The sequence below is a fragment of the Colletotrichum gloeosporioides genome (genome assembly GCF_011800055.1).
Source record: "Colletotrichum gloeosporioides strain Lc1 chromosome Unknown consensus_57, whole genome shotgun sequence".
NCBI lineage: Eukaryota > Fungi > Ascomycota > Sordariomycetes > Glomerellales > Glomerellaceae > Colletotrichum > Colletotrichum gloeosporioides.
The window spans coordinates 313638-340965 of record NW_025544702.1 but is presented as its reverse complement, the minus strand read 5'-3'; the positions used below and the strand labels follow the sequence as shown (position 1 = coordinate 340965).

Below are 27328 nucleotides of genomic sequence, written 5' to 3'. Positions count from 1 at the left end.
GAGAGAGAGAGAGAGAGAGAGAGAACCCACCCCCATCCCGGGATCTACTTTGCTTATATCTGCTCCCGTCCCTCTTGGCCCCCCTCGATCGCGTCTCTCTTTTCCTTCTCTCGCCGTGGCCAACTACCTCCTCTCCTCCTCCCACCCCCTTACCGCCGAGCCTGCTTTCTTTAGCAAAGCAAGGAAGCATTGACCAGTGAACCTTGTTGTCGAGGTTCCATCCCATCGTCTCAAGGTTTTGCTTTTGTCTCCCCGCAACTCCCGGCAACACATCTGTCTGCATACCTATATCCTACCGCCCGCCCTGTCCGCGAGACATCAGCGCGCCGTTGTTATCGAAGCCACCCGGGTCGTCTTCAGTCAATTCTCTCCTACGACCCAAGGTAGCGACCGTCTTTCACAATGACGACCCATCACCAACGCCATTCCGCCCCTATCGGCGTCATTCCCGTGCCCCACGGCCCCGAGACGGGCCAGGAGCATGAGGATTACCCCCGGGAGCACACCACCGAGTACGAGCGCCAGATCTTCGGCCACGTTACGCGCCCCGACGATTCATACACTCCCGAGGGCACCTACTGGGCCGACCTGCCCTTCTGGCAGCGTGTCAGCTTCGTCAGCAAGGTCGACCGCGATGAGGCCGCCAAGGAGCTTAAAGCCACCGGCGACATGATGAAGAAGGATCCTCTTTCGCCTCTTGGCTGGTATTTCCGCAATGCTGTCCTCCCCGGTGCCGGTCTCGGTCTCGAGGGTTATGTCCTGTTCTCAATCGGTAACCTGGAGCCTCTTTTCGCTGCCGCTTGGCCTGAATGCTGGGGCAAGTCGCATTCCGCGTGCAGTCAGAATTGGGTCGCCTCTGTCACTTACCTCGAGATTGTTGGAATCATGATTGGCCAGGCCGCCGTCGGTGTAAGTAATTTGTGCTCTTCCTGCCCACAGACAAAGTCTAACACCACATCAGGTCATCGGAGACTGGATTGGCCGCCGTTGGGGTCTTATTCAGGACGCCGCCATCATGTTCGTCGGTCTGCTGCTTTTGACTGGAAGCTGGGCTAGCTCTCTCCAGGGCTGGGTCATCTTCTACGCCTGGTCCCTCTTTTTCTACGGTTTCGGTGTCGGCGGCGAATACCCCATCACCGCTACCTCCTCCATGGAGAATTCAGTTACTGCCGGCCGCCTTTCTACTCGCGAGGATCGTCTTCACCGTGGCCGCAAGGTCACCATGGCTTTCCTGATGCAGGGTTGGGGACAGTTTGTTAACCAGGTCGTCCTCATCGTTCTGCTCGTTATCTTCAACCGCGGTTACGGCGATGGTCCCTACTCGCAGACCGCCGCTCAGTACACTTTCCGCCTGTCCTTCGCGTTCCCCGCCATTGGCACTCTCTGGCTTGTCTACTACAGGATCTGGAAGATGCCTCGTGCGAATCAGCAGCTCGCACTTGCCAAGAAGAAGCAGGGCGTTACTGGCTACGACATCAATGCCCTCAAGTACTGTTTCCGTCACTTCGGTGGCCGTCTACTCGCCACCGCCGGTACTTGGTTCTGCAACGATGTGTTCTTCTACGGCAACAAGCTCTTCCAGAGCCAGTTTATCTCTGTCATCTCCAGTAACCCCGATTCCCTGTTGACCAAGTGGACTTGGAGTTTGATCAACGTCGTCGTCTCCCTCGCCGGATACTATCTCGCCTCCCTTTTCATCGACAACAAGCTTTACGGTCGCAAGATGATGCAGCAAGTTGGCTTCCTGATGTGCTTCGTCATGTTCGTCATCCCTGCATTCAAATACGAGTACTACACCAGCCCCGCCGGCATCAAAGCCTTCCAGGCCATGTACTTCATCAGCTCGTTTTTTAACCAGTTCGGCCCTAACTCCGTTACCTTCCTGGTGGCTGGTGAGGTGTTTCCCACCCCCATCCGTGCCAGTGCTCACGGTTTCTCTGCCTGTATCGGCAAGGCCGGCGCCCTCCTCGCCTCCGTTCTGTACAACTACATTGATACTCAGACCAAGTTCTACGTCGTTCCTTGGTTCGGTCTGGCCGGTATGCTTCTCACCTGGCTCTTCCTTCCCGACACCACTGGCCTCGATCTCAAGGAGCAGGAGCGCCGTTGGACCTACATCCGCAGCGGCAGGGAGTCTGAGTACCACGGCGTTGCCGTCCATCCCGAGCATCTCAGTCTGTGGGAGCGCATTCGCGGTGTTGGCAAGTACTATGACGCTGAGAAGGACCACAAGGCTCAGATCGAGGACATGCGCAAGGAGTGGGAGGACAGACAGGCGGAGCAAGGCGAGAAGGAGCCTGAGGTCTGGGAGGACCACGACCTGTTCTCCGAAGAGATCCACGGATACTTCAAGGGCCAGCACAAGGGCAAGGAGTCCACCGGCGGCATCATGGCGAATGACGTCGATGCCTCAGAATCATCGTCCGCGAGAGAAAAGGAGACCGGTGATGAGATCCAGTCAACCCCGACTGTGGAAGAGACGCGCGATTCACACCTTAACGAGAAGCAAGGTTAATGGGAAGAAGGAGCAGTGCATAATTAGGAGTATAAAAATGGGCTTGGAGTTTTATAGGCGGCTTCTTGGCATCAAAACGGGTTTTGGGTAGATGCATACATACCTAGCATGGCGTATTAGACGCCTGAATATCTATGACTTATTATGATCACACAAACATCTGTTCCCCTCAGACCTCGATTTGCAGAATGGTGTGAGAATACCAGTGGCACCGGCACAACGAAGGTTTTCTCACCTTTCACGGTCCCAGACTACATAGATGACTTGACACTGACATATCATCACATACGACCATACCCACTGGAGAACTCGGGATCCCGTCCGCTCTCCCATAGATAAGCCAGTGAGAGCTGGAGTAGTAGTCAGGTCGGTGACGACTGGCGAATGCCCGGTGTTGTATGTTTTTTTTTCCAGCGATATCAGCTTTTTCCGCAGTCGAGGTTGAAGCTTGGCGGGCGACGATGTCAACGTTGGAGTTCATGCAATGTAGCCTAACCAAATGGTATAACCAAACATTTTGTCTGGCGGGGCCTTTTTGAGTAAAGAGCGGTGAATTGGCCGTACTGTTTTCAGGGAATGTGTAAGTTGTTTAAAGTCTGTAGCGCCTATTGAGTTGATGCTAGAGTGTCCATCTATTCTACCACAAGTAAGCAATATAATCAAGAAACCAAACAGAAGTTGCCTGCCTAAGTAAGTAAGTTGAACTAGGATGAAGAGATTATATGTTCCTCACAGTACAGTGGTTGTCTTGTGCTATCATCATAGTTGCGAGAGATATTAATGTGATACCCTGAGCATATCGACACATTCGTTACTTTTAAGAAGATATTGAAAAATTTGCTCTACGGACGAAACAAGCTTTCTTCAGTCTTTTCCCCGGGACTTTGTTCTTTCTCCTCCGCCGTTGCGCCGAGAGAAACGACATTCGCTCTCTCCAGCCGGTCACACTGTGACCGCCACGGCGTGGCACCCAGGGGTCTTTCTGGTCCACTGTGGTCACCCAGCTAAGCTTTTGCTCCTGCGCTGCCATGTAGCTGGTTGCGTGTCGTTCTGTCGACTTGAATGTACGGGAAACCCATGCTCTGACTAGATCCCACTTGCAGCCGTACATGAACGCCAGCCCAACGACCCCAAATGTGACAGACAGGGCCGTGGACCAGAACATCCTTTGGTCATACGTCGTGTCCCTGACAACGGTCGTGTTCATTCCGAAAAAGCTTGTCACGAACGACCTAGAGGGAATAGTCAGCTTCTAGAGTTACAAGTAGAAAGACACGTGTGGCTTACAATGGCAGGAAAAACAGTGTCACGATGGTGAAAACCCGAATCGCCCTCCCGTGACCCTTGTCAAGTATCTCGACCCTCTGCTTCGTATCGTCCCTCAGGAACCGGCTTCTCTTTCACAGGATCCAGAGGGCTCTTTCGCGCTCAGCTAGCCACCTTAGCTGCCTACGGATACTTTTGCTCTCAAGTCTGAACACTGATTTTCTCTCTCGGTAATAGAACCAATCGGTGGTCGGGCATTTGAAAGTCAGGGGGGAGAGAGCTTCTGATGGGCTCTCCAGAGCTCTCGCTGCGAATCAACCACCATCTGAAGAGCTTCCAGCTCCTCCTCGTCCACACGAATGCATTTCTCTTGGGTCGTCTGTTGATTTCAAACCGAAGTCTGGCCGTGTGGTTCCTGTAGTGGCTGATGAGGTCGAATCGCTTCTCGGTCCCACGTACCAGTATGTGGTTCTGCAAGTTGCTGATCAGCGACGCGGCGAGGAATTCAGGCCCGATGGGCGCTATGACGATCCTTTCCACGTCGCGCTTGCTGGTGCCCAACAACATGATGTCCTCTTTGGCGCGGTTTAGGGGACCCCGGGCCTTTTCCGAGATAGCGTCGCTGGTTCTCCTGAGTTGTTCCAAACGTCGTTGGGCATGTTGGCCGCATGTTGCGTCGAACTTGAGGGCGAATCTGTTCAGCCAGGACAACTCTTTGGCTTTCAGCACGAAGAAGCTGACGATGCGTTCAAAGGCCTCGACCAGGCTGCTGGTGAGATGGGGTCTGCTGCCGTTGTGATTGAGCAGGTCGTCCGAGCCAGCACGCTTGTGACCAACTTGTGGAGTTCCTCTGCCCTCTCAACCAAGTCCTGCATATCGGATTGAAAGATCAGACTGCTTGAAAATGCTGCGCTCCTGAGCCCGGTCATGCTCGGGCGGTCGTTGGTATCGGGGACCATTTGGTAGATACAGACGAAACAAGGGTCGTCGAAAGGCCTGCCTCGTTTCGTTCGACGGGGACATGCGTTGTTGGCATGGTGTTCGTGCCAGTGGTCGAGGGCGTCGTCTGGTTACTGGTACCTTTTCCCATTGTCGCGTTCCTGGCATCGAGAATGTGCCGTTGCGTTTTTCTCGTAGGATGAATCCTCGAGCGGAACAGGGGCAGAGTTCGGTTTCAACACAAACCAAGGCTAGTCTTCTCGTTCATAGGACGTACCAATCGCTCAAAAGAGCCCCTATGTAACTTTAGTAAAGGAAGTGATGTGTGAAAGAGTTCGTCTTGCCCTTGAGATTGTGTCGACCGAGCCCCAGAAGCGTCTATACAACGGATGTGAAATGATTCCTCCATCATGAGGCAGGAATGCGGACAGCAGATTTCCAGAGACGCGGATCAATTCTGAAAGAGTAGAATTGTTGATTTCTAGTCCTCGCTTCTGGTTCGCAAAGGGTCTACATCGAGACAAAAGCTTTCGGTTGACGCCTCAGATTGCGGCTGGCTGCAGCTCTCGTTGTCCACAAGTGGCCCCGATTTCGACTGTCCAAGACTTCGACTGTCCAAGATCATTGGCGCTCTCTCCTTCCGAGGCATCATGCCTCAAAATGCTGTCGAATCGCTCCATGACTTCGCTCTCGCTGCACTGGAATGACGCTTATACCACTCCCCAAACTTGTCCTCTCTCAAGGGAAATTTTCAGATTGTCCAGCAACTGCGAGAGTGTTTTCTCAATCTCCGTTCGGTGTCTCTTGTCGTCGCTCCACGTCAATCTCCAAGCGAGGCACGGAACGAAGCCCACATCGGCAAAGTCAAGGGGCGGCAGTCGTGTAAAAAATTGATTGGCCGAGTATGTGCCGCCAACGGGTTCCTTTCTGGTTTTATTCGCAGATCCCGCGTAGCTCGAGCTTCTTTCGAAAGATTTGCGTGGTTTATACCAACGACAATAGCATTCTGGATCTAGAGGAGAATCCCGGGCATACACGAAGGATGAGCCCCGGGAGGAGTTTCGCTGTTGTCCGCGTCGCCGTCCATTACCATAAAGGTGCATTACTGGATATGATGCTTCGGTTCCAAACGATATGGACCGGGTCATTCTTCCGAAATGGCATTGTAAATCTAGTCTCCTCCACGTTTTTGGAGACCATATCTTCCCGCCGAGAAACGGAGCGTCTTCTCTTCATGCCAGGTGTTCAGTCAGTGACTTTGTCAAAGATTTGCTATCTCGGACAGTTCCAACTTACCGTTTCTTGTTGCTGAATATTCGGCATCCACTTGCTTGTCAAGTCCAAAGAGTTCAGGCACTTCAGCTTATCCAGCATTTTCACGGGACCAGGGGGTGCTGGCTTGTCTGGTGCCGGAGCTGAGTTCTGAGAAAGCCATCGTCAGGCCAATTGTGCCATCGAGTGGCGGATCTTCGTCGCCCGAATGAGATTCAAAAAAACAATGCGTCGTCATCGTCGTTATTGCGATTGTGATTGTCAATCTCAGTACTGCCACATGAAAGGCTCGGCGAGTCGGCACGATACCCACGCATCCCGGGATGCAAAACCATTGCCATGTTCAATCAGGATCCTATGAGTTCTGATCGGAAGGAGCTTTCCAAGTTTCATGAATTTTGAGATTCCGGAACCACATCAGAGTAGCCCTCACATCCGGCGCGAGTATCTGCCAAGACTACTCCGGCTGGTTGTGGCGAGAAGCTTCGGAAAGCAAGTTTAGCCACATATCTGTGGTAAACAACAGACCAAATCGGTTGACGAGCACATAGGCCGTCACATTCGATCGCTTTTGACCCTTAGAAGCCAGTGCCAAGGCTTGTTTCATAAAATCCCGGGACAATCAGCAACACCACCACGATGAGAATGTTAAGGCAAACTGCGACTAACTACGTACTTCCAGCTTGAATTTATGACCAAATGGTAACGGCACATGTCTTTCTCATCGATAAGCCTGATTGTGAATGTCCTTTCTGATGACGTTGTCGTGTTAATCGAGATGAGATTCTGCTGCATTTCTGATGAGGACAATCCAGAGTAAGTGATGATCAAGTCTGAAAGAATGAAAAGTGGTCAGGAGAACTCGTGGAGTGTCATAACTGGCTGGTGGACGTATCATACCAAAACCCAGCACTAAAGTCCAAACTTGTGATGCTTGTATCAACAAAGACTTAGATCCGCCTAGGTCGACATTCTGGGCACCCTGGCTGGTATCATGTGATGTCCCATCTTCATAACCATATAACACTTCACGGAGCGTTCTCTTGTAGTGATTCCCTAGGTGCTTTTTGCCGGCAAGTTTGTCCTCCAGAAGAAGATACTTTGCAGAGATGAAGGTGACGGGCTCCGTATTGGACATGTCCTCGTCTGAATATCTGCCGAGACTGCTATTGAACCTACCGATGTACTGAATCATTGGACCAGACTCAATATAAGTCCCCATTGTCCACAAATTCTTGACATCTTGTTTGCATTCTTGTCTTTATCGAAGCCGCTGACATTCAATACTCTAACTCAGGAACATGGAAAGGGTTGGCCCCAATTCCAGATCGAACGTTGGAAAACCTTACGGGACAGACTTTGCAGGACAGTTCCAGTTTCTTGAAGTTTCCACGAAGAACTCTTCCTTGGGTCCCAGAAGAGAGGGCCTCTGCGAGAGATCTTCTTGGAGACCCTTGGCTGCGAGGAGTATGTTCCCTGGGATAGAGCTGACAGACTCGAACGGATAGATGAGCAGACAGAGAAGAACTCATACACTCCAGTCAACTGATAGTCTACCAATTTCCCGCTAAATTGTTGTTTGCTTCCAAAAGAAAACGAACGGCCGATTTAAAGAAACCAACTTTAGTATAGGGCTGGGTATTTTTCAAACCATTGATCGAAAATTGAAGTCAGTGTGAATGAGCCATATCTGACGGGTAACCAACCTGATATCTATCTCATCAGACTCCGAAATGACGGAGCCACGACCGATTCACCTTCATGCACGAATGAAACCTCCCCGGATACGATCGCTGCAAAAGCTCACGTCACGGTATCTATCGCCCGGGGTCCCTCAGGCATCATAGCGCACCTACTTCAGGAATACCTCAGTACATCAGCTCCACCATCCAACGACAAAGTCGATTGCACATGTGATGACACTGCCGAAGCCGCGCGGGTAGCGAAAAAAACCCACAGGACCCCGAGCGCTGGGTTTGAGGAAGCTTAGTAATTCACATTAAGCCACCTAGACCGCCTGAGAAGCCGAGAGACTTGGAGCGATGAGGATGTTACTGAAGCCACTTGTAGCGTCGATCTGAGGCGAATCAACTACTGACCTGAATCGCCTGTCAATCAATTGAACGAAGGGTAACTGGGAAGAAACAAACAGGCATACCAGGGTTGTTGAGTGGTGACGGCTCTACACTGTAGGCGATGCCCCCGTTGCAGAAAGTGGGGTGTTTTTGGAGGGGTACCTAAGACTGCACCGGAAGCTCCGCAGAGCTTCCGAAGTTTCACTCAACACCTCACCTAACAAACCAACTGCTTGGTAATAAAGAACACATCCTATCGACACGCTTGATTCAAGTAGAGAAACCTAACACAATTGCAGCGCAAAACAGATTCATTATGTTCACGGGCATTGTCGAAGAGATCGGAGGTCTGAATCCATCCCCTCACTTGTTGACTCATATATTCTCATCCCTCGACTCCCTCAGTCAACTAATACGCACCCAGTCGTCTCCGAGCTGAACCCGAACGATGAGACGGGCGGCACCTCTCTCAAAATCTCCCTTCCGGAGACCTCCAACCTCCTCGCAGACTGCAACCTCGGCGACTCTATCGCCATCAATGGCGTCTGCCTGACGGTGACTCAGTTCGAGACCTCCCCGCCCTACTTCAAGGTCGGCGTCGCCCCCGAGACCCTCCGCATCACCAACCTGGGTTCTCTGGCGCAGGATTCGCGCGTTAACCTCGAACGAGCCGTCCGCGCCGACACCCGCATGGGCGGCCACTTCGTCCAGGGACACGTCGACACCACCGCCACCATCCTGGCCGTCACGCCGGACGGCAACGCCTTGACTTTCCGCTTTGGACCACGTGATGCGGCTGTGTTGCGCTACATTGTCTACAAGGGCTATGTTGCGCTTGACGGCACCAGCTTGACTGTTACCAAAGTGAACGACGAGGAGGGCTGGTGGGAGGTTATGCTCATCAGCTACACCCAGGAGAAGGTCGTCGTTGCTGGGAAGAAGCCGGGCGACACAGTCAACGTCGAGGTCGACATGATGGCCAAGTACGCCGAGAAGAGCTTGGCGGGCTTCCTGAGCGGATCCGGAGGCGTCCCCCTCGAAAAGATGGTGGAACGGATCGTCGCTGCGGGACTAGGTGGCAAGTCTTGAGCGCTGATATTTTGGTTCAGGAACACGCCTTGCTTCTTTTCCTTGCTTCTGAGAGCTAGCCATACAACAGTCATGACCCAACATGCTTGATTTGTACAATGCTTGCGCGGTAAATCCCATCTAGTACTTCATGATTCGCTTCACGCATCGCCCCAAACTTCTGCGAGTCGTTGGCTGACGGCTTTGGGTATTTTCTTCCGACCCACGAGGTTAGGCAGTCCACTTATGACCATTTCCCGCTTTCTCTTGGTCCCCTGCTCGCCCGAGCCACACTCTTCAAACGCCTTTATCAAATCATGAGGCGTCTTCCACTTCTTCTGAATCTCTAGCGCCTTCTCCCCTGTTATGCCCCTTGTCGTCATGAGCATCTTAAGGTATATGTCTCGTAATGTCATCATGTCGGACTTTGACGCGAGAGATGCGAATGCCGGGTACGTGATGTAGTAACCGGTCGATGGTTCTTTCTCGCGAAGATGCTGGAGTAGCGGTAGGTAGTTCTGCGCGGTCAAGACCGTGGTGGGGATCACCAACAGGGGCTTTCGCTCATACATCTTCTTGAGCATGAATGTCATCCGCGTCAGATAGCGAATGGTGTCGTCCATCTTCTGTGTCTTCTTAAGAAAGTAGCCATTAACCACCTGGGTCGACGCTATTGAAGACTGAATCATCTCCTCGACCTTCTGAAAGTAACTAGAATCCATGGAAATCTCTTCGATGATGTAGATGACGTTTTTGACGCCGGACTTTCGCAAGCGAAATTTCTGTTCGTGGAAACGGCCGTCTTTGACGCTGCCGACCAAGTCGTCGAGCCGCTTGCGCTCAACAATCCAATCAAGGACCACTTCGTCTCCTTCTGCGCCGTGGCGGGACAGGGCAGCGGGATCGTGACATTTTGCAATCCACTGGGCATCGCCGATTTCCAAAGCCCGCACCAGAGGTTTGACGCCCTTCTTGGTCAATTCTTCTTGCATATAGTCGCGATCCTTCAGTGCTCGGACTTCGCGATTGTCCAGTGCCAAGTGAACTGTGAACGAGCCTGGGAGCAACCGGATTGGGGTGAATTTGGGTAGTGACGCATTGTCTGCAATGCCTGGGCCATTCGAAACGACCCCTTCATATTGTGATGAAGGCTTTGACTGCTCAATCGGTTCAACAGAGACAGAAGCCTCTCTCCCAATTTGGTTGACCACCGGATCCGGCCTGACGGATTCCGTGCGGGTGCTTGGTCCAGCAGGGATGTCATCTGCTTGCTCGCCCTCTGTTGTTTTTTTGATCCGCCTGGCAACGTCCCAGCCGTCGTCCGTTAGGGAGTAGCGTCTTTGCGGGCGGCCTTTTTCGCATACCAGATCCTTGTCAATCAATGTCTTCATCGAGTTCCAGGCCGTGTAGAACTTGGTAGGATCACTCGGCGCGGTAAAGGATGAATCGCAGTTTTCTTGGGCAAGTTCAATCAACTTCGTCTTGGTCATGCCGAGGGAGGCATCTTCGTCCAGGGTAGCGAGGGCCAGGATGAGAGCGTAAGGGCCTGAACGATATGTTGGGACGTATGGCTTGGCCTTACGTGCTTTCTTTGGTGGAGGAGCGGGCTCATCTTCTTCAGCGGCAGCGCCAAGAGATGCGCGGTCTTCCTTAGATAACCGAGGATTCTTGGGCATGGGTAGACCGTTGGCTTCGCAGTGCTCCTTCAATTTGTCCGTAAGGCGAGACGATAGCTTGTCTCCAAAGCCTTTGAGCTGGACCAGCTGGCGTGGATGCTTGAAAGTGATGGGGCATGCCTTCAACGACTCGTAGGCATTCCTATAGGTTGTGACGCTCTTCATGCCTCGCTCTCTGGCGGTATCCAGCCACTCCTTGACCCAGTCGAGGAGCAGGGGGTTCGCATATTGCTCATGTTCGCCAGCCATGGTGCTAACGTGATGGAGGAGTGCTGAGTCGTTCCAAGCGGGCCATCACCGAGGGCTGAGTGTCATCTGCAGCGTCGCCTGCATCATCTCTCGGTGTGAGGAATGCGAGAGATTGTCCGGAGGCAAACAAGGCCAGCCGGAAAGGAGAAGATGCAAAGAAAAAGGGCCAAAATCGGAACGAAAGGCCGTGACGCGTTGACGCGAAGACTTGTTCGAGGCTAGTAGATTGCGCTCACGAAGGCACGTGACTCGTACGAGATCTCTGCACGGACTACCGGCTGATCTGAGTCCCCAGAAGGAGGATGGGCGGGGCTTCCGAAGGAGGGGCTCTCAGGTCTGACAACCCCACTCCTTCCAGTGTGGTACTGTGGTTGCGGTGTGTTGCGTGGTTGGTATTGATGCCGCATCCATCTGACTTGCATGATTGATTGCATCAGGACGGGCAGGCAGTGTCAACTGGCAGGCGAGGCCTGCCTGCTTGCTGGTGCCCACCATGGGCACGCACTCGGGCAGGTAGCAACTACATATCCGTACCTACCTTAGCTAGGTAGGCACGTAGGTAAGGTAGGCAGGTAAGCTACGGATACCTGCCTTGCCCACCTACCTTACCTTACCTGAGGTAAGCAATGGCGGGGAGCTTTGTTGAAGCCAGGTGCACCCACTGTTGAGGTGAGGTGAGGAAGCGTGGGGAGAAGCTGGGCGTGGAGTGGCGGTCCAGGTGCAGCCCAGGTCTCACAGAGAGAAAACACTGGAATGGCGGCCTCCACGTCACTAGCAACCCGTCACCGTCGCTGCTATTGTCGTCGTCGCCGTCGCCGTCGTCGTCCTTGATCGTCGCCCTCTCCCCCCCACTGTTTTCCGTCAACGTCCCTGGTATTCTTCCCCTGCTTTAATTCACTCTTTACGTCCCCAATCGCTTCTCCGCTGTCGCTGTCAATCGTCACTTCCAAACAACAACCACCACCACCATCACCCGCTATGGATGACAAGATCATTGCCGCTTCGCAGAAGCACCCCATCGTCCCAAACCATACCTTCAAGTATGGCACTGCGGGGTTCCGGATGAAGGCCGATCTTTTGGACGGAGTCACCTTCCGCGTCGGCCTCCTCTCCGGCCTCCGCAGCCGCAAGCTTAACGGTCAGACCATTGGTGTCATGATTACGGCCAGCCACAACCCCGCCGCCGACAATGGTGTCAAGATTGTTGACCCTATGGGTGATATGCTTGAGCAGGAGTGGGAGTCGTATGCTACCAAGCTTGTGAACAGCTCCTCTGATCAGGAGCTTGTCGAGAACTACAAAGCCCTGGCTTCCCAGCTGCGCATCGACCTCTCTTCTCCCGCCCGCGTTGTCTATGGTCGAGACACTCGCCCCTCGGGCCACAAGCTCGTCGCTGCCCTTGCCGACTCCTTCGAGGCCACCAACACCGAATACACCGACTACAAGATTCTCACCACTCCCCAGCTCCACTACCTCACCCGCTGCGTCAACACCGAGGGCACCCCCCAGTCCTACGGCGAGGTTAGCGAGCTTGGCTACTACAAGAAGTTTGCCGATGCCTTCGTCAAGGCCTTAAAGGGCCGCAAGGTTGACGGCCAGCTGACGGTTGACTGCTCCAATGGCGTCGGTGGTCCTAAGCTGGTCGAGTTCCTCAAGCACGTTCCCAAGGATGTCACTGGTTTTGACGTCAAGGTCGTCAACGATGACGTTCTCCGTCCTGAGGTTCTCAACCTCGACGTAAGTCCATATATACCCAAATCATCACAACGGCATAGACTGACAGTTACAGTGCGGAGCAGACTTTGTCAAGACCAAGCAACGCGCACCCGCTTCTCCCAAGCCCGTCCCGGGTGCTCGCTACTGCTCTTTCGATGGCGATGCCGACCGCCTGATCTACTACTACACCGATCCCGATACCGGTTTCTTCATGCTGGACGGCGACCGTATTTCGACTCTGGCTGCTTCTTTCATCGGCGATCTCGTCCGATCTGCTGGTCTGGAAAATGACCTTCGTATCGGTGTTGTTCAGACGGCCTATGCAAACGGTGCTAGCACCAACTACATTGAGAAGCACCTCGGATTGCCCGTCGTGTGCACACCTACCGGCGTCAAGCACTTGCACCACGCTGCTCTCAAGTTCGACATCGGCCCTTACTTCGAGGCCAACGGCCACGGCACTGTGCTTTTTAGCCAGGATGCCATGCGGGCTTTCCGTGAGACTAAACCTCAGTCCCCTGCCCAGAAGGACGCTCTCGACACTCTTGCCGCTGTTGGCGATCTCATCAACCAAACCGTGGGTGATGCGCTCTCTGACATGTTGATGGTCGAGGTGATCCTTGCCCATAAGGGCTGGACTCTCAAGGACTGGGCCTCCACCTATTCGGATCTTCCCAACCGCCTTGTTCGCGTCGAGGTTGCCAACAAGGACGCCTTCCAGACGACCGACGCTGAGCGCCGCCTCAGCCATCCCGCAGGTGCCCAGGACGAGATCGATCAGTGTGTCAGAAAGTACACCAGCGCTCGTTCTTTTGCTCGTGCCAGTGGTACAGAGAACGCCTGCCGCGTGTACGCAGAGGCGGCCACTCGGTCGGAGGCTGACGAACTTGCCAACAAGGTCGCGGGTATTGTGAAGCAGTACGGTGGCTTGTAGGCAGGGTATCCTAAACTGCTGAACGATAAACGACGACATATCAGTTATAGCGATGAATAAGATGACAAATGGGTTTCTTCCAAGATGGAAAAAAAAGTTGGCGTGATTTATTTGGACGTTAGAATCGGCAGGGCTAAAAACATAAAGGACGAAATTTACAAGAGATTTTCCTGGGTTACTCCCCAGGCGACTTTGCAAACATCGGCGTCCTCGTCCTAGTCGCCGTCCTCGTCATCGCTATTGTCGCTGGTAATGTTATCTGTCGTCTCTGGTCGTCGTTCTTGTTCGTCGTCGTCTGTAGCCATTGTTGACGTCCTAACATCGCCGCCGTGCCCATCATCTGACCTTGCTCTCTGCATTTCTCACCGTTCACACTCTCTCCTCCATGTTGCCGGAGCTGCAGTAAGCGTGGCATCCCTCGACAGTTGGTTGAAAGCATGATCTGCAGTCGTGTCGGGGACTCCCCTGTCGCTCACATCGTTCCAAGCCGGGTCTAACAAGAGCTTCTCTGCGGTCCGTCCGAAAGAAGAGTGTGGTTTGTGTGTAGGTGTGGGTGGGTGTGTTTCCAACCCCTGAATCAGATCAAGACGATCTCGGAGCTGAGGACAACCATATCCACCATTGGTAAGGCTTCCAGAAATTTTCTAGCATTCGTCTCTTCTCCTTTCCTGCAACCATGGGCTAGCACATGCGCCGCAATCTCAGGGAATGGATTTGAACGAGTCTTCTCGTGCGAAGCGGGCATGGAGAGTTCACATACTTTGCATGTAGGCAAGTTGGTATTGGCGTCGTGGTTCAAGTCGTCAATTCTTCTGTATCATACAGGTCCTCTGTTCACCCCAACTCTTCTTGACGCTTGTCCCTCGTCCTTCTGTTCCTCTAACCGTCCTTCTCTTGAATACACCCTCAATACTTTTTGTGCTTTATACAATCTTACCCACGGAAGCAAGCCAGGAGCCCATACAAAGAGACCCGACTGCCAAACAGCCAACAGGGAAGAAACAAAAACTAGATAATACATTACGCTAACACTTTGGTGCTTGTCCGCCCAGTAAGTATATGAGGTATAAGGAATCTGCAGTCTGGCAGATGGGTAAAAAAAAATCATGTACTATAGTTGTTCGGCCGTCAAGGGTAGGTGGTGGTCGAGGCACAGGGAAGAGCCAAATAATGGCTCACCAGTACGCTGTGTCGCCCCTTCCCGGAAGTGGATGATGTTCTCATGTGCAGAGACGTATATCCGAGTATTAAGAAATGAATCGCATGCGCCCTTCGCTTTCCCAATGCATGGTTTGCTGGCTTTAATAGACCGGTGTCGCCACCAATGCGGTGGTCTGTACTTCAAAAAAATGACAATTGTATGTGGTGACTGTTGGCGAAGGCGTCCACAGTTGAGGGGCTGACCTGGCCCAGGTGCTCAGTCTGAAACGGGGTGCGCCGCATGCTGGTGACGGGTATACGAGGCTGTGTTATGCCGTGGCACAAACCCCTATTCGAGCATGCGCATTCCATCGTTTAAAGTCTTCAAGCGTTGCCGCTGAGAGACTTGAAGCGATCTTCGAAGGACTTCAACTTCTCCTTCTCCAATTCTTGCTGAATGCGTCTGGTCTCGCGCCTCGCGGCCTCACGCTCTTCTTGTAAGGTCAATACCTCGATTTGCGCCGTACTCATCCGAGCTATGACATCCTGCATCTCCGAATCGGCATTCGTCAACGCTGTCTCCAGCTCCACAACCTTGATACGCAGTCTTTCAATCTGGGTCTCGTCTTCGACGGATTGCTTAGGCATGGAGCGTGGCGACCGGGGGAAGAGAGGGGAGGGCAGAGGGCTCAGGCCGGACTTGCGAGAAGTTCGTAGGCCGTTGCCGGCAGGCGAAGGGCTCATACGACGAAGCTGAGCGTTCTGCGCATCCTTCAACTCTCTCAGCTGTTCCTCATGTCGAGTGACACGTTCTTCAGACGCAGTCTGAGCGGCTTGCAGTTGCTCTTCAAGGTTCTTGAGGCGGCTTTGGAGACGTGTGATGCGGTCCGCGTTAGCCTTGCGGTCCGCATCTCCACGAGCCACTGCTTCTGCCAGACGCTGACGGAGCTCTGAGTTCAAGGACAATTGCTTCTGGACTTGGGTAGCGAGCTCTTCCACCCGTTGAGCGGAGACGCGAAGCTCATCCGCAAGTGCACGTTCGCTCTCGAGATGCGCCACTTCGCTGCTGGCGAGGCTTTCCAATTGATCCTTGTATGCGGAGGCTTCATCCTTTGCAGCGTCGCGTTCGAAAACTGCCGAAGAAAGGGACTGCTCAAGCCTCTGAATGGCAAGCTGAGTGGACTCATCTTGGCTGATTAAGGGGCCGTTGGCTTCTAGTTCCCTGATCTTGTCAACGGACTCTTTGTACGCAAGCTGTAGGTCTTTGAAGGCTGCCTCAAGTGACTCTGACGTAACAGGCGCAGAGAGGGCGGAGTGGTCGACGCTGGACCGAGCCATTGAAGGCGGAATGAGAATGTCCTTCTCCTTGAGCAAGCCACGCAGCACAGCAACTTCCTCTTCGGCGCGATCGAGATCCATCTTAAGGCCGGCAAGACCCTTCTCGACTTGCCACTTTTGCTCGGCCGCTTCCTCAGCGCGCCGGCGCAACACGTTGACCTCTACGCGCAGGTTGGAGATGTCCTTCTCGAAGCCCGCCTTTCGCGGCGAGGTGGACATGAGACGATCGCGCTCGACCTCCAACGTCTTGATCTTTTTCTCGTTCTCTCGGTTCTGGAACTCTTGTCTCTCCAGCAAGCTCTTCAAGGCGTTGTGGAGAGCGTCCCTCTGGGCCTCTACGTCTTTTAGACGCTCAGACAGCTGCTCACGGGACTCGGTGACTCCAGACTTAACAGTATTCGACCGGGTGAGACCCTTGGGGGCTTTTTGGAGCGTGAAGGGGGATGCTGCTGTGACGGAGCTAGATCTGGACAGTCGAGGGGCGGAGCGAATGGTGGAGCTCCTAGACCGTGTTTCTTCCTGGGCCGGCGCGCCGATGGCCTTCAGTGTCTTATTTTCATGCTTCAGAGCTTCCAACTCCTGCTGCATCTTCGACGATTCGTAAGTTAAATTGGCGTACTCGGACGCCTCTGCCTCGAGGCCTTCCAGCTGGGCCTTTAGCTGTGGCACGATCTCGTCTCGAAGGTTGTCGCGCTCGTTGGTGGCACTTTGGAGCTCGACCTTGAGCACAGAGAGCAGGTCTTCAAAGTTAGACTTGACCTGAATCTCTTCGCCTAGTCGGCGTCGTAGGTCTTCGCAAGTGTTCTCCAGCTCCTTGAGGCGGTTGTTGGTATCCTCGCTATTTATTTGAGCAACGTCGACCTGAGATGCCTTTTCGGCAAGCTCCTTTATCTGCTGATCAAGCTCGTTCCTGCGCGTGCGTTCCTCCTGCAACTTGTTGGTCAACTCCAAGCGCATAGACGCCTTTTCTTGTTCCGCGCGTCTTTGGACCTTTTCAATCTCCTCCTTATTTTGGTCATATTCACTAAACTTGGCGGAGCTGTAACCTGAGTCGGAAAAGTAGTCACTGGTTCGCTTGCCGGGAGCCTGAGGGTTGTTAATCTCGGATTGCAGTCGGTCAACCAAATCTTCGAGATCCATCTCGCGCCGGATGGACGAGGCCAGCTCGGCGCTGATGGCCTTCAGCTCGTCCTCCATCTCTTCGATTTGAATCGATGGTGCTAGGGAGGAATAAGGTGGTGTTTGCAAGTGTGATTCGCAATAACCAAGGGCGTTTGTGGGTGTAGCATTCCTCTTTGAGGGTTCTGGCAGAAGTGAGGGGACTCCAGTTGTGAGAGGAGTGTCATCTGTCAGAGTGGCACGACGGGGTGATGCGAAGGGTGATGAAAGAGATGAGAACTCAGTTGTCGACGGCGATGGCGATCCTCCCCAGCCAAAGAAGTTGGCAAGCTTGGAAGAGCCGGGTGACTTGGGCAACGGTTTGTTAATCGACGGGGTCGGAGTTGCTGAGGTTGATGGAGTTATAGATAGAGGCGCGTCGAGCACTGTTGTGACTGTCTGTGATGAATCTTGTCGATTCAGCGAAAGATTCAGATGAGGAGGAGTAGGTTTGGTAGCGGGTAAGGACATGATAGAGTTCTCATTAGTGTTGTGACTGTAGGTTGACTCGGAATCTTCGTCCGTGTCCTCCTCCTCCTCTTCGATGATGGGGTGAGGTATCGCTTTCGGTAACCTCGGGGAGAAGGTTGGGGTGACGTCGGCGGTCAGGTAGGCAGCTTCTGACAGGCCGTCTGAAGGTTTTGTTTGAGGAGCTGCAAGGTTGGTGCTTGGGATGTTTCGCGAGGCAAAGTGAGCCGCGTCGTCTGTGGTGTCGGCAGGTGGGGGACTGTTTGCGGAAAGACAGTGTCTAGTTAGCCAGAGCTGAGGGAGGTTGTCTTCAGGCAGGCAATGACCCGGCAATGACAGAGCGATGTTGGACGAAGGTCGGCAAAGAGAAGAAGAGGAAGAAAAGACTCACGGCCTGTCAAGCTTCTGATGAGCGGCGGGAGGCGCAAACAGAGGCCGTACGTCCTCTGAGGGATACTCGTACAGAGTAGGGCTGTCAACGGAATAAGACCGCGAGAAACGTGTCTCGGGCATGGGCAAGTCACCGGGTGACAGGATAGCTGGGCTACTGGAACCGGAGCCGTAGCTAGCAGCAATCTGGGAGGCGGTAGAAGAAAGAGGCTTGCGCTTGAAGGCCTTGGCGGTATTGAAGGTGGGCGTTATGACAGCGACGGGAAGGGTCTGCGATCTGGTGCGGCCGGGTGAGGGCGAAGGGGAGGTTGCAGCGTGGTGGGAATCGCGGTAGGGTGGTCGGCCCCGTGGTACATCAGATGAAGCGTTGAGAGTATCAGAATTGGAAGGGAGTCCCACGGCAAGGTTTTGGCGTTCGAGTGAAAGGTCGAGACGGGCGGGACGGGGATGGGGATCGCGTTGAGCCATGGCTTTTGTCGACATCTGAGCGGATGTGGCTTTGTCTATGAATGGTTGTTATCTCGCAGGGAGAAGGAGAGAGATTGGAACCATGGGCTGAACCTGAACCTGAACCAGAGCCGACGAGAGATGATCATGTCCAAGTCCACGCTCCATTGGAAAAGGGCGGCACAATAAGAGGAAATGGGACTTGTATTGGGGGGGCAATTGAGAGGCAGAGGATCAAAGAGGGCATAGGGTGGGATTGGAAACGGCGACTGGTCGAAAAGGGGCCATGTTCGCGCGCAAGGACCCTTGGAGATGGAGGAGTGGAGAGGTCGTCGTACTTAGCGCCCAGGTGCCCACGGTGCCGCCCCCCAGTGCCTGGCTCTTTTTTGGCGCCATTTCCCGTTTTGGCGCCTTGGTGTGGGTGTCCCAGCAATTGGATGGAACGGTGCCTGGAACCATTTCCTGACTGATGCGTACTGCAGTACATGTCTGTAGTGTACGGCGTGGGCGGTACCGTAGCAATGGGCGATGCGCCTGTATTCGCACACAGGCTGCACGCAGGTGCGTTTTTGTGCGAGTACCTGACATCCATGATACGACGGATGCCGGGGCCGAAACAGCTCGGAGGTGTGATTTGTCGCCAACGTCGATTGATGAGAGGGTGATCTGAGAGCATCTGTACGCAGTAGGGGGGATGAAGGAAAAGATCCGGCGGGAGGCAGCCGCCGGATAGTAGCCGACGGAAAGAATGCTACTGGATGTGCAAAGGCATTGTCAATGTCAACAACGAACGCATGTGTTCTCCATGGTTTGCAGCAGAGAACTCTTTTTTTTCCCTCCCGTCCCCCAGGCCCAGAGACATGGCCTGGCCGCCATCCAAACGAGATGGAAGACGGGAGCTTGGTGCAGCAAGAAGCCCGGCGGTACCTTGCAGAAGGCTTGCTAGGTTCCCTGCTGGCGGCAGGGGTGAGACAACCGTTTTTCGACGAATTCGAGCTGGTGCAATTTTAGCGTGTGGGGCTGCGCCCATCCAATCAGCCGACGACCTTACTATGACTTAGTAGGACTTCCACTTCCACCTTCCATCTCTGTTCACCTCAGGCTTCAGCAAGAACTGCGAAGGTTCGCCCACCATGCATTATCCCGTCTGCAGTCCAGAGCGCGCGCCTCCATGTCGCCCTGCCGTGTTTCCCGCCAGTTCCTTAGGTCCTGCTGATAGATAGCCTCTTGCTTTGCTTTGCATTGCCGCCGTCTGTCCAACTTTGATTTGGACTCCCCATCCTCCCTCAGGCACAGATGACACCTGCGAGGTCCGTCCCTGCCTGACCTCCATGTGTCCGTCCACAACGTCACGGCAGCAACCTCGGAATACCTCAGCTCCCCTACCTATACCATCGGAGCTTCCATGCATCGTACCTCCATTTTACAGCGTCTACTGTTCAGTCTCCTAGAAGCTGTGGCTTTCATTCTGCAGGCATGCCTGCATGCATGACTTTGGTCTCTGACCAAGATATGATGAAGCCATCTCACCAACGTTATGCTTCCTTCCATCTCTGCTGATGGCTTCATGCTCCACCACCACTGCTGACGACCACGACCGACGCCCGCCTCTGGGGAAAGCTGTCATCTGCCAAAAGCCACATGCCATCCCGCCGCCGTGTCTGTCGTCTCGCGTTTCGTTCCGTGACCCGACACAGAGACAAGAAAGCCAAAATAGCGACTGCGATATTGACCAGGAAACTTAGCCTTTCCCAGCTAAAACACCGGCAGCGAGCCCGAACTCGTTGCCACCTCACCTCGCCGAAGCCGCACCGAACAAACAAAAAACTACCTTAGTTGGCCTTGGCTTTTTTTCTGCCAATGTTTCGTGCGTGTCGTCGAAACATTGACACCATCAGACGCCATGACAGCTGCAAGCCTCCTTGTTTCCGCCTCGTCAACTCTCCCTCACTCTCTCTCTGCTATGCAGTACGAATACAGCCCACGCAGCCTCACGCGGCAGTTCCCTGCCTCGAAGGTTCAATCCCTTCCTGGCATTCCCCGTAACCTCCACCACCAACAGGGAACACACACAGACAACATCATGCTACCCACCAATTTCATGCTCAGTCGTCTGGGCATCGAATTCTCCTCCCCATCGAAAGCCAACGTCGGCCACCCCTTGCGTGAACTCCATTTCAGCTCAGCTCAACTCAACCGAACCCAGCGACTAGCTCTCGGTTCTCGATGCACAGACGCCGATTTCGATTCGGTCGAACGCATACCATACAACACTATGCTACGAAGTTTGCTTTTCCGGACACTTATAGAATTTGTCCCCAGACTCTGGCCAAACAGTCACGTTGCAACGTCAACGCATATGTTGCCCAAAGGACTTAAAACCCCAAGCCTCTCTCATGAGCATGCCTAATATGGAATAGGGGCCTCAGCTCCAACATCACATAGCGTTCAAACATTCTGCCGAAACCAACCCTCTGGGCGAGACGCCTGCGCCCGCGACTGACTGAGCAGCCGCTCGACTGTTGACCGTCACGCAGCACTCTTCGCCGATCTCCCTCCAGCCAGGCGACTAAAGTTGTTTCCATTGTTTAGCGTCGACGGCAAAAGCAATGCAACTCTGAGCCTGGCGTCAAAATGAACGACAATTGGCTGTCCCATCGACCCCAAGATCTCGCGAATTCCACTCGATCACCCCCCACAGCCTGTGGATGCATCGTGAATTCCCCTGAAGCGGCTGTGCTCGCAATCTCTTCATTGGCCCTCGGCCAGGAACAATCACGTCCGAAAGTGGAATAGCGTCAGGGACAGACACCCTGATATGCGCTCACCCCTGACCGGAGCAATGTCGACTCGTGAGCTCGGAAGATCACTTGCTTTTTGGATCAACCGGGGGCGCATCGTAATTGCTGGTGCGTCTGGGCCAGACCCAGACCCAATCGTTACCGATGTCCCCATCAATTGCGACGGCAATCTCTGTATTGTACAAGTGATCATTCTGAAAAAGAAAAGCCCACGGAGCCGACGTCACTCAACAATAAAGAACACATACTATTCTCCGTGCGTGAATGAACCGCTCAAGCCTCTCACGCGTGCGGTGCCAGGCGACAAAATATCCGAAAAGAACGCGTATTCGTAGTCGGCGGTAACGCGGCTGCATCTCAGTTGGGTGGTGCTACATACGATGCATACAAAGTGCATCTGGTTCCAATTCGGACGGTCTTGCTCTGAACAGCAAGGGATTGTAATTACCATCTCCGCGATGGGTGGACATTAGACAAGAACGGCTGCTTTTGGTTGAGGATCATCGGACATCTTCATCCGGGGTGGCTATTGGCAGGCAATGATCAGCGAGGCGATGCTGAATCCCTGCTCTCGTCATCTGGCGTGGCTTGGGCGGGCAAGGCGGGGTGGGTGGGTGGTTCTTCAACGCCGCAATTTCATCTCCCACAATGTCGGTCGATGATTGACCTCCGCAAATGAACAATGGCTCCTATCATGCTAGCGATTATTTTGGGACGCCACTCTGCCTTCTAGGCGCCCGTGTCATTTAACCCTATATACGTATTGACCCGAATAAACTGCGGGCAGACGGCACTCCGCAGTAACCCGAGCGGCTCATCGGGAATTGATGGGTTCCATACAAAAATCCGTCAATGTTCCGCTTTCATGCGGCGGCTCCCGACCGTATTCGGCTGTCCGAAGCCATCGCACCCGGACCATATTTTCCACTACCCTCTCTCCGGTCCCCTTTCCGGCGCGTCGGGTGACACCGGACGTGGCGCCGACAAACTGTGGGGCTGCTTCTACTTTCGGCTCTCCTCGTGCGTTTTCTAAGATTTCTTTAACAATCGTGACCACAATTCTCCCAGCGTGTCTCGTCGAGCGCGAGAAATGCCATGCAGATGAATTTGTGTCGGGCATCCCACAGCAACTTCTTTCCTCATGCGGGGCCTATGACATGACACTCCTAATCCATCATCCGTTGCCCACTCCCGTCAGTGTATCTAGGTGAGCTACATCGAGTATGGTGAATCGTCTTGGCGAAAGGCACCCCCCCTGACTCGAAAGGCTTCTAAGAAGAGCTTTCTTGCAGCGCCTCTGCTGAGATGACGGACGTCTGCGTTTCACTCGCCGGCTGTGGAAGTAATACCTTTGCTCACCGAGGGAGCTGGGTCGGTAAATGGTACGTCCCTCCTAACAAACGTACTTCCAAGATTTCACAGCTACTACGGACGCGGTTTCTGGTTTGAACATTTTGAAATTTGTACAGACTAAGAAATCATTGGCCTACATAAAAAATAAACAAGTCCCAGAGGTATGATTGCCCAACCATAAAACAAAAGGGCATAACGCGGCCATTGACTTTAGTTATACCGACCGACACCCCATAGCATGCAAAATAAGTACGCCTACACCACCCAATTCACATAACTACCCATTCATTGCACCTTCATACTGCCCGTTTATGACCTGGCAGCGGCAGCGGCCTTGGCCATGGTGTTGAGAGCGGAACCGTTCTTGAACCACTCGATCTGGGGGGCGTTGAAGGTGTGGGAGAGCTTGATCTCAAAGTCGGCGCTGCCGTCGGCAGGGTGAACAACCATGGTCAGAGGCTTGCCAACCTCGAGCTCGGTGGCAAGGATGTCGACCTTGTCGTCGGGCTTGATCTTGTCGTAGTCGGCAGGGTCGGAGAAGGTGAGAGGAAGCATGCCCTGCTTCTTCAGGTTGGTCTCGTGGATACGAGCGAAGGAACGGGTGATGATGGCAAGACCACCCAGGTGACGGGGCTCAAGAGCGGCATGCTCACGGGAAGAACCCTCGCCGTAGTTCCAGTCACCAATGACAACCCACTTGATGCCCTTGGCCTTGTAGTCACGGGCGACAGCGGGGACAGCATCCCACTCGCCAGTAGTGTAGTTGTGGACCTTGTTGGCCTCACCGTTAGCCTCGTTGATGGCACCGATGAGCATGTTGTTGGAGATGTTGTCCAAGTGGCCACGGTACTTCAACCAGGGACCAGCCATGGAAATGTGGTCAGTGGTGGTCTTTCCCTTGGCCTTGATCAGGATAGGGATGTTCTTGACGTCCTTGCCATCCCAAGCGTTGAAGGGAGACAGAACCTGAAGACGGTCGGAAGAGGGAGAAACCTGAACATTGACGCTGCTGCGGTCGGCGGGAGGGGCTTGGTAGGTGTTCTGGCCGGGGTCGTAGCCGTGGACGGGGAGACCATCGCCAGAGGGAGGCTTGAGCATGAACTCGTTGCCGTCCTTGTCCTTGAGCTTGTCGGTAAGGGGGTTGAAGTGGAGGCTGCCGGCAACGGTCATGGCAACGACCAAGTCGGGGGAGGTGACGAAGGAGTGGGTGGCGGGGTTACCGTCGTTGCGGCCGGTGAAGTTACGGTTGTAAGAGGAGATGATGGAGTTGGGGGTGCCCTTCTTGACGTCCTGACGATCCCACTGACCGATGCAGGGGCCGCAGGCGTTGGCGAGAACAATACCGCCGTACTCCTCGAAGGTCTGGAGCTGACCATCGCGGGCGATGGTAGCACGAATCTGCTCGGAACCGGGGGTAATGGTGAAGATGGCCTTCGACTTGATGCCGTGGTCGAGAGCGTCACGGGCAATGGAGGCGGCGCGAGACATGTCCTCGTAGGAGGAGTTGGTGCAAGAACCAATCAGACCGACCTTGAGCTCCTCGGGCCAGTTGTTGGCCTTGACAGCCTCGGAGAACTTGGAGATGGGAGTGGCCAGATCGGGGGTGAAGGGACCGTTGATGTGGGGCTCGAGTTCGGACAGGTTGATCTCGATGAGCTGGTCGTACTCGGCACCCTCATCCTCGCGGAGGTCCTTGGCGTAGACGCGGGCGAAGTCACCGATATCCTTGCGCTTGGTGGCGGCGAGGTAGTCGTACATGCGGTCGTTGAAGGGGAACAGAGAGGTAGTGGCACCAATCTCAGCACCCATGTTGCAGATGGTACCCATACCGGTGGCAGAGATCTGGTCGACACCAGGGCCGTGGTACTCGACAATAGCACCGGTTCCACCCTTGACGGTCAGGATGCCAGCGACCTTGAGGATGATGTCTAGAGGTTGTCAGTATGCGAGACACGAAAGTGGTCACGTAGATTCTTCATGCGAGCAACTTACCCTTAGGAGTAGTCCAGCCAGACATCTCCCCAGTGAGCTTGACACCAATGACCTTGGGGGCCTTCAGCTCCCAGGGAAGGTTGGCCATGACATCGACGGCATCGGCACCACCGACACCGATGGCGCACATGCCGAGACCACCAGCGTTGGGAGTGTGGGAGTCAGTTCCGATCAGCAGGCCACCGGGGAAAGCGTAGTTCTCGAGGACGATCTGGTGGATGATACCAGAGCCGGGCTTCCAGAAACCGATGTTATACTTGGCGCAAGCAGAGGACAGGAAGTCGTAGACCTCCTTGTTGATACCGACAGCACGGGCAAGATCCTTCTCGCCACCGACCTGAGCCTCGATCAAGTGATCGCAGTGGACAGTGGTGGGGTTAGCGACGGAAGGCATGCCAGCAGACATGAACTGAAGGATGGCCATCTGGGCAGTGGCATCCTGGCAAGCAACGCGGTCGGGGCGAAGCTTCAGGTATGAGACACCACGCTCGATTTCCTGCTCGGCGGGCTTGTCAAGATGGGAGTAGAGAATCTTCTCGGCGTAGGTGAGGGGCTTGTTGAGACGCTTGCGCACAATGGCAAGGTTCTCAGACATCTTCTTGTAGTTGATGACGTTGCTCTCCTCGTGGATGTTTTGCCTGACCTGTGTTTCCGGCGAGTCAGCTACTGCTTCTTCTGTGGCTGATCGAACAAGTGATGATTTTCAGCTTACCTTGCGGTCGAGGGGAGAGTCGGAGACGGTAGCCATACGGCGCAGTCCCAGACTGGCACTGGCAGCCGTGCGGCTCCGGGCAACAGAGCCCAGGAGCTGTCTTGAGGCCAACATGGCTGGAATCGATGCAGCGAGAAGCTGTCACTGTTCAATTGTGATGGAGTGGAGAGTGTTGGAGCGGTGGTGAAGCTCTAACGGGTATCTTAGTGCCCTGGCCTTTGGGAAGGGGGACTTTGTTTTGGAGGAGGGGGGAGGATGGGAGGGGAGGATGAAGAAAGAAAAAGAATATTAAGAGGAGGAAAATAAGAAGGTGGAGAGGTTTTCCGGCGAAGATGGGAAGTAGTAGAAGAAGGTTCCCCTCGGCACCGGCTGGGGGTGGCAGTAAAAGGCTCGTCCACCCTTTGCTTTGCGAAAAGGTGCGAGTGTGCCATGCCATGGTCTTTCCGCCCTCACTCCGGCGTGTGAGACGCTCCTCCGCTCTCCCACGGTGCGTGCTCGGCACAAATTGGGCTGGCAATGGGTGGTTGCCGCGCTCCTGTGTGGACTGTGGAGAGGAGCAGGGTCGGCCAGGTGGGCTTGCTCGGCTATGACGAAGGCGACAGCGGCCCAGCGGACCAATCACACGAATTGGATTATTTTCACTCAGCAGCAAAAAGCTGTCGCGAGTGGAAAGTGGGGCTTCTGTAGAACCTGCCTGAGTGTGCCTGCACCACGACGGCGACGCCTGTGGCAGGGTGTGGGGACCTGCCTACCTTCAATGGAACACTGGACCACGACCGCAGCTGCTTCCATGGGGCTGGAGGTACTTTGGCGTCACACGATGTACCGTACCGGCCATGTACCCTTTCCTTTTGTCTCCTTCTTTGCTCCCCATTACTGCAGTCTGCACTCGATTGCGGATTGCTGCGTAATTTTTTGCTCCCCTCTGGCTTTTTCTTTACCCATCGCCATTATCCCGCTTGCCCGCCAGCCCGTCGTCCCGCATTCTCGTACACAATCTATCTCCATCTATTACCTACGATATGGAGAAAGCTTGCAAGGGGGAGAGGGACCGGAGGGTTGCCGTCGAGCGAGATACGGATTCTCATGTCCTTGTTTCCGTCCAGGTCGAGACTCTAGCCCGCCGGTTTCTCCGTACCCCCAAGAGCAACCTTACCACAACTCGCAACTCGAGTCTAGGGTGCCGCGGTGGCGGCTGGCTTGGTATCTGGCTTCGGCAAAGGAAGAATCAGATAATCGCCTAGTGTACAAATATGCACATGGCAGGTTGGCTGCTGCGGCACAGATATTGTAGCGTGCCCTCCCACATTTTGCCAAACGTGTTCAGCGAATAATGCGGCAGCCAATAGAAAGATGATGGGAACCGAACGTCACTGATGAAGTGCCCAGGACATTTTCCTGCCCTGGATGCCGTCATCGTCGTCTTTTTCTCGTTGCGGTGCCTACCACATACCTTGGCCTGACTGGAATGAAGTCGAACCTACGCGCATTGCATCCTACCTCGTTGCTAGCGGTATGCAAAACTCAATTGACACTCTGGCATATTTGACAGCACCTACCTGCGCATCCGACCGCCCGGCCGATGCCCGACCTTATGAACACGGTCGATCACAAAAAAAAGAGAACAGACTGGACTCTCCGTGGGCCCCGCCTAGAAACGAGACTAAACCCCATGAAGGAGGGGCACTCCCCTCCAACGACCCCGGGGCCACCGCTGTTGCGACCTGTGTTGCTGCTGATGCTGATGCTCATGCTGCACCGGGCTTGCTGCGACTTCACATGGCTGCGACTCCATCATGTGAAGTCGTGTGTACCTGGG

General features: G+C 54.2%; 9 protein-coding genes and 1 pseudogene across 10 annotated transcripts; 4 read left to right on the top strand and 6 right to left on the bottom strand.

The window, feature by feature from the left end:
• Positions 1–402: 402 nt before the first annotated feature.
• Positions 403–2515, top strand: GCG54_00009724 (putative inorganic phosphate transporter 1-4; the record flags this gene model as incomplete). Its single annotated transcript, XM_045409663.1, has 2 exons — positions 403–909; positions 962–2515. 2 exons carry the CDS (start codon positions 403–405, stop codon positions 2513–2515), a joined length of 2061 nt encoding a protein of 686 aa, XP_045262187.1.
• Positions 2516–3332: 817 nt separating this feature from the next.
• Positions 3333–5129, bottom strand: GCG54_00009723 (annotated as a pseudogene). Its single transcript has 4 exons — positions 4967–5129; positions 3995–4847; positions 3803–3912; positions 3333–3747 (listed from the first exon to the last, which is right to left on the bottom strand). Coding segments are annotated over exons 1-4 (1541 nt in total).
• Positions 5130–6096: 967 nt separating this feature from the next.
• Positions 6097–6333, bottom strand: GCG54_00009722 (uncharacterized protein; the record flags this gene model as incomplete). Its single annotated transcript, XM_045409662.1, has 2 exons — positions 6097–6187; positions 6218–6333. 2 exons carry the CDS (start codon positions 6331–6333, stop codon positions 6097–6099), a joined length of 207 nt encoding a protein of 68 aa, XP_045262186.1.
• A 116-nt stretch (positions 6334–6449) lies between these two features.
• On the bottom strand, positions 6450–7214 carry GCG54_00009721 (uncharacterized protein; the record flags this gene model as incomplete). Its single annotated transcript, XM_045409661.1, has 3 exons — positions 6450–6569; positions 6662–6825; positions 6893–7214. 3 exons carry the CDS (start codon positions 7212–7214, stop codon positions 6450–6452), a joined length of 606 nt encoding a protein of 201 aa, XP_045262185.1.
• A 79-nt stretch (positions 7215–7293) lies between these two features.
• Positions 7294–7500, top strand: GCG54_00009720 (uncharacterized protein; the record flags this gene model as incomplete). The annotated part of the gene is made up of 1 exon (XM_045409660.1): positions 7294–7500. The coding sequence occupies one exon, from the start codon at positions 7294–7296 to the stop codon at positions 7498–7500; it is 207 nt and encodes a 68-aa protein (XP_045262184.1).
• Positions 7501–8383: 883 nt separating this feature from the next.
• GCG54_00009719 (Riboflavin synthase) lies at positions 8384–9156 on the top strand (the record flags this gene model as incomplete). Its single annotated transcript, XM_045409659.1, has 2 exons — positions 8384–8414; positions 8492–9156. The coding sequence occupies 2 exons, from the start codon at positions 8384–8386 to the stop codon at positions 9154–9156; spliced, it is 696 nt and encodes a 231-aa protein (XP_045262183.1).
• A 140-nt stretch (positions 9157–9296) lies between these two features.
• GCG54_00009718 (Crossover junction endonuclease MUS81) lies at positions 9297–11060 on the bottom strand (the record flags this gene model as incomplete). Its single annotated transcript, XM_045409658.1, has 1 exon — positions 9297–11060. One exon carries the CDS (start codon positions 11058–11060, stop codon positions 9297–9299), a length of 1764 nt encoding a protein of 587 aa, XP_045262182.1.
• A 978-nt stretch (positions 11061–12038) lies between these two features.
• Positions 12039–13710, top strand: GCG54_00009717 (Phosphoacetylglucosamine mutase; the record flags this gene model as incomplete). The annotated part of the gene is made up of 2 exons (XM_045409657.1): positions 12039–12797; positions 12850–13710. 2 exons carry the CDS (start codon positions 12039–12041, stop codon positions 13708–13710), a joined length of 1620 nt encoding a protein of 539 aa, XP_045262181.1.
• A 1524-nt stretch (positions 13711–15234) lies between these two features.
• On the bottom strand, positions 15235–18672 carry GCG54_00009716 (uncharacterized protein; the record flags this gene model as incomplete). Its single annotated transcript, XM_045409656.1, has 2 exons — positions 15235–18073; positions 18206–18672. 2 exons carry the CDS (start codon positions 18670–18672, stop codon positions 15235–15237), a joined length of 3306 nt encoding a protein of 1101 aa, XP_045262180.1.
• Positions 18673–23114: 4442 nt separating this feature from the next.
• GCG54_00009715 (Aconitate hydratase) lies at positions 23115–25623 on the bottom strand (the record flags this gene model as incomplete). The annotated part of the gene is made up of 3 exons (XM_045409655.1): positions 23115–24733; positions 24798–25440; positions 25510–25623. 3 exons carry the CDS (start codon positions 25621–25623, stop codon positions 23115–23117), a joined length of 2376 nt encoding a protein of 791 aa, XP_045262179.1.
• Between the last annotated feature and the right edge of the window lie 1705 nt (positions 25624–27328).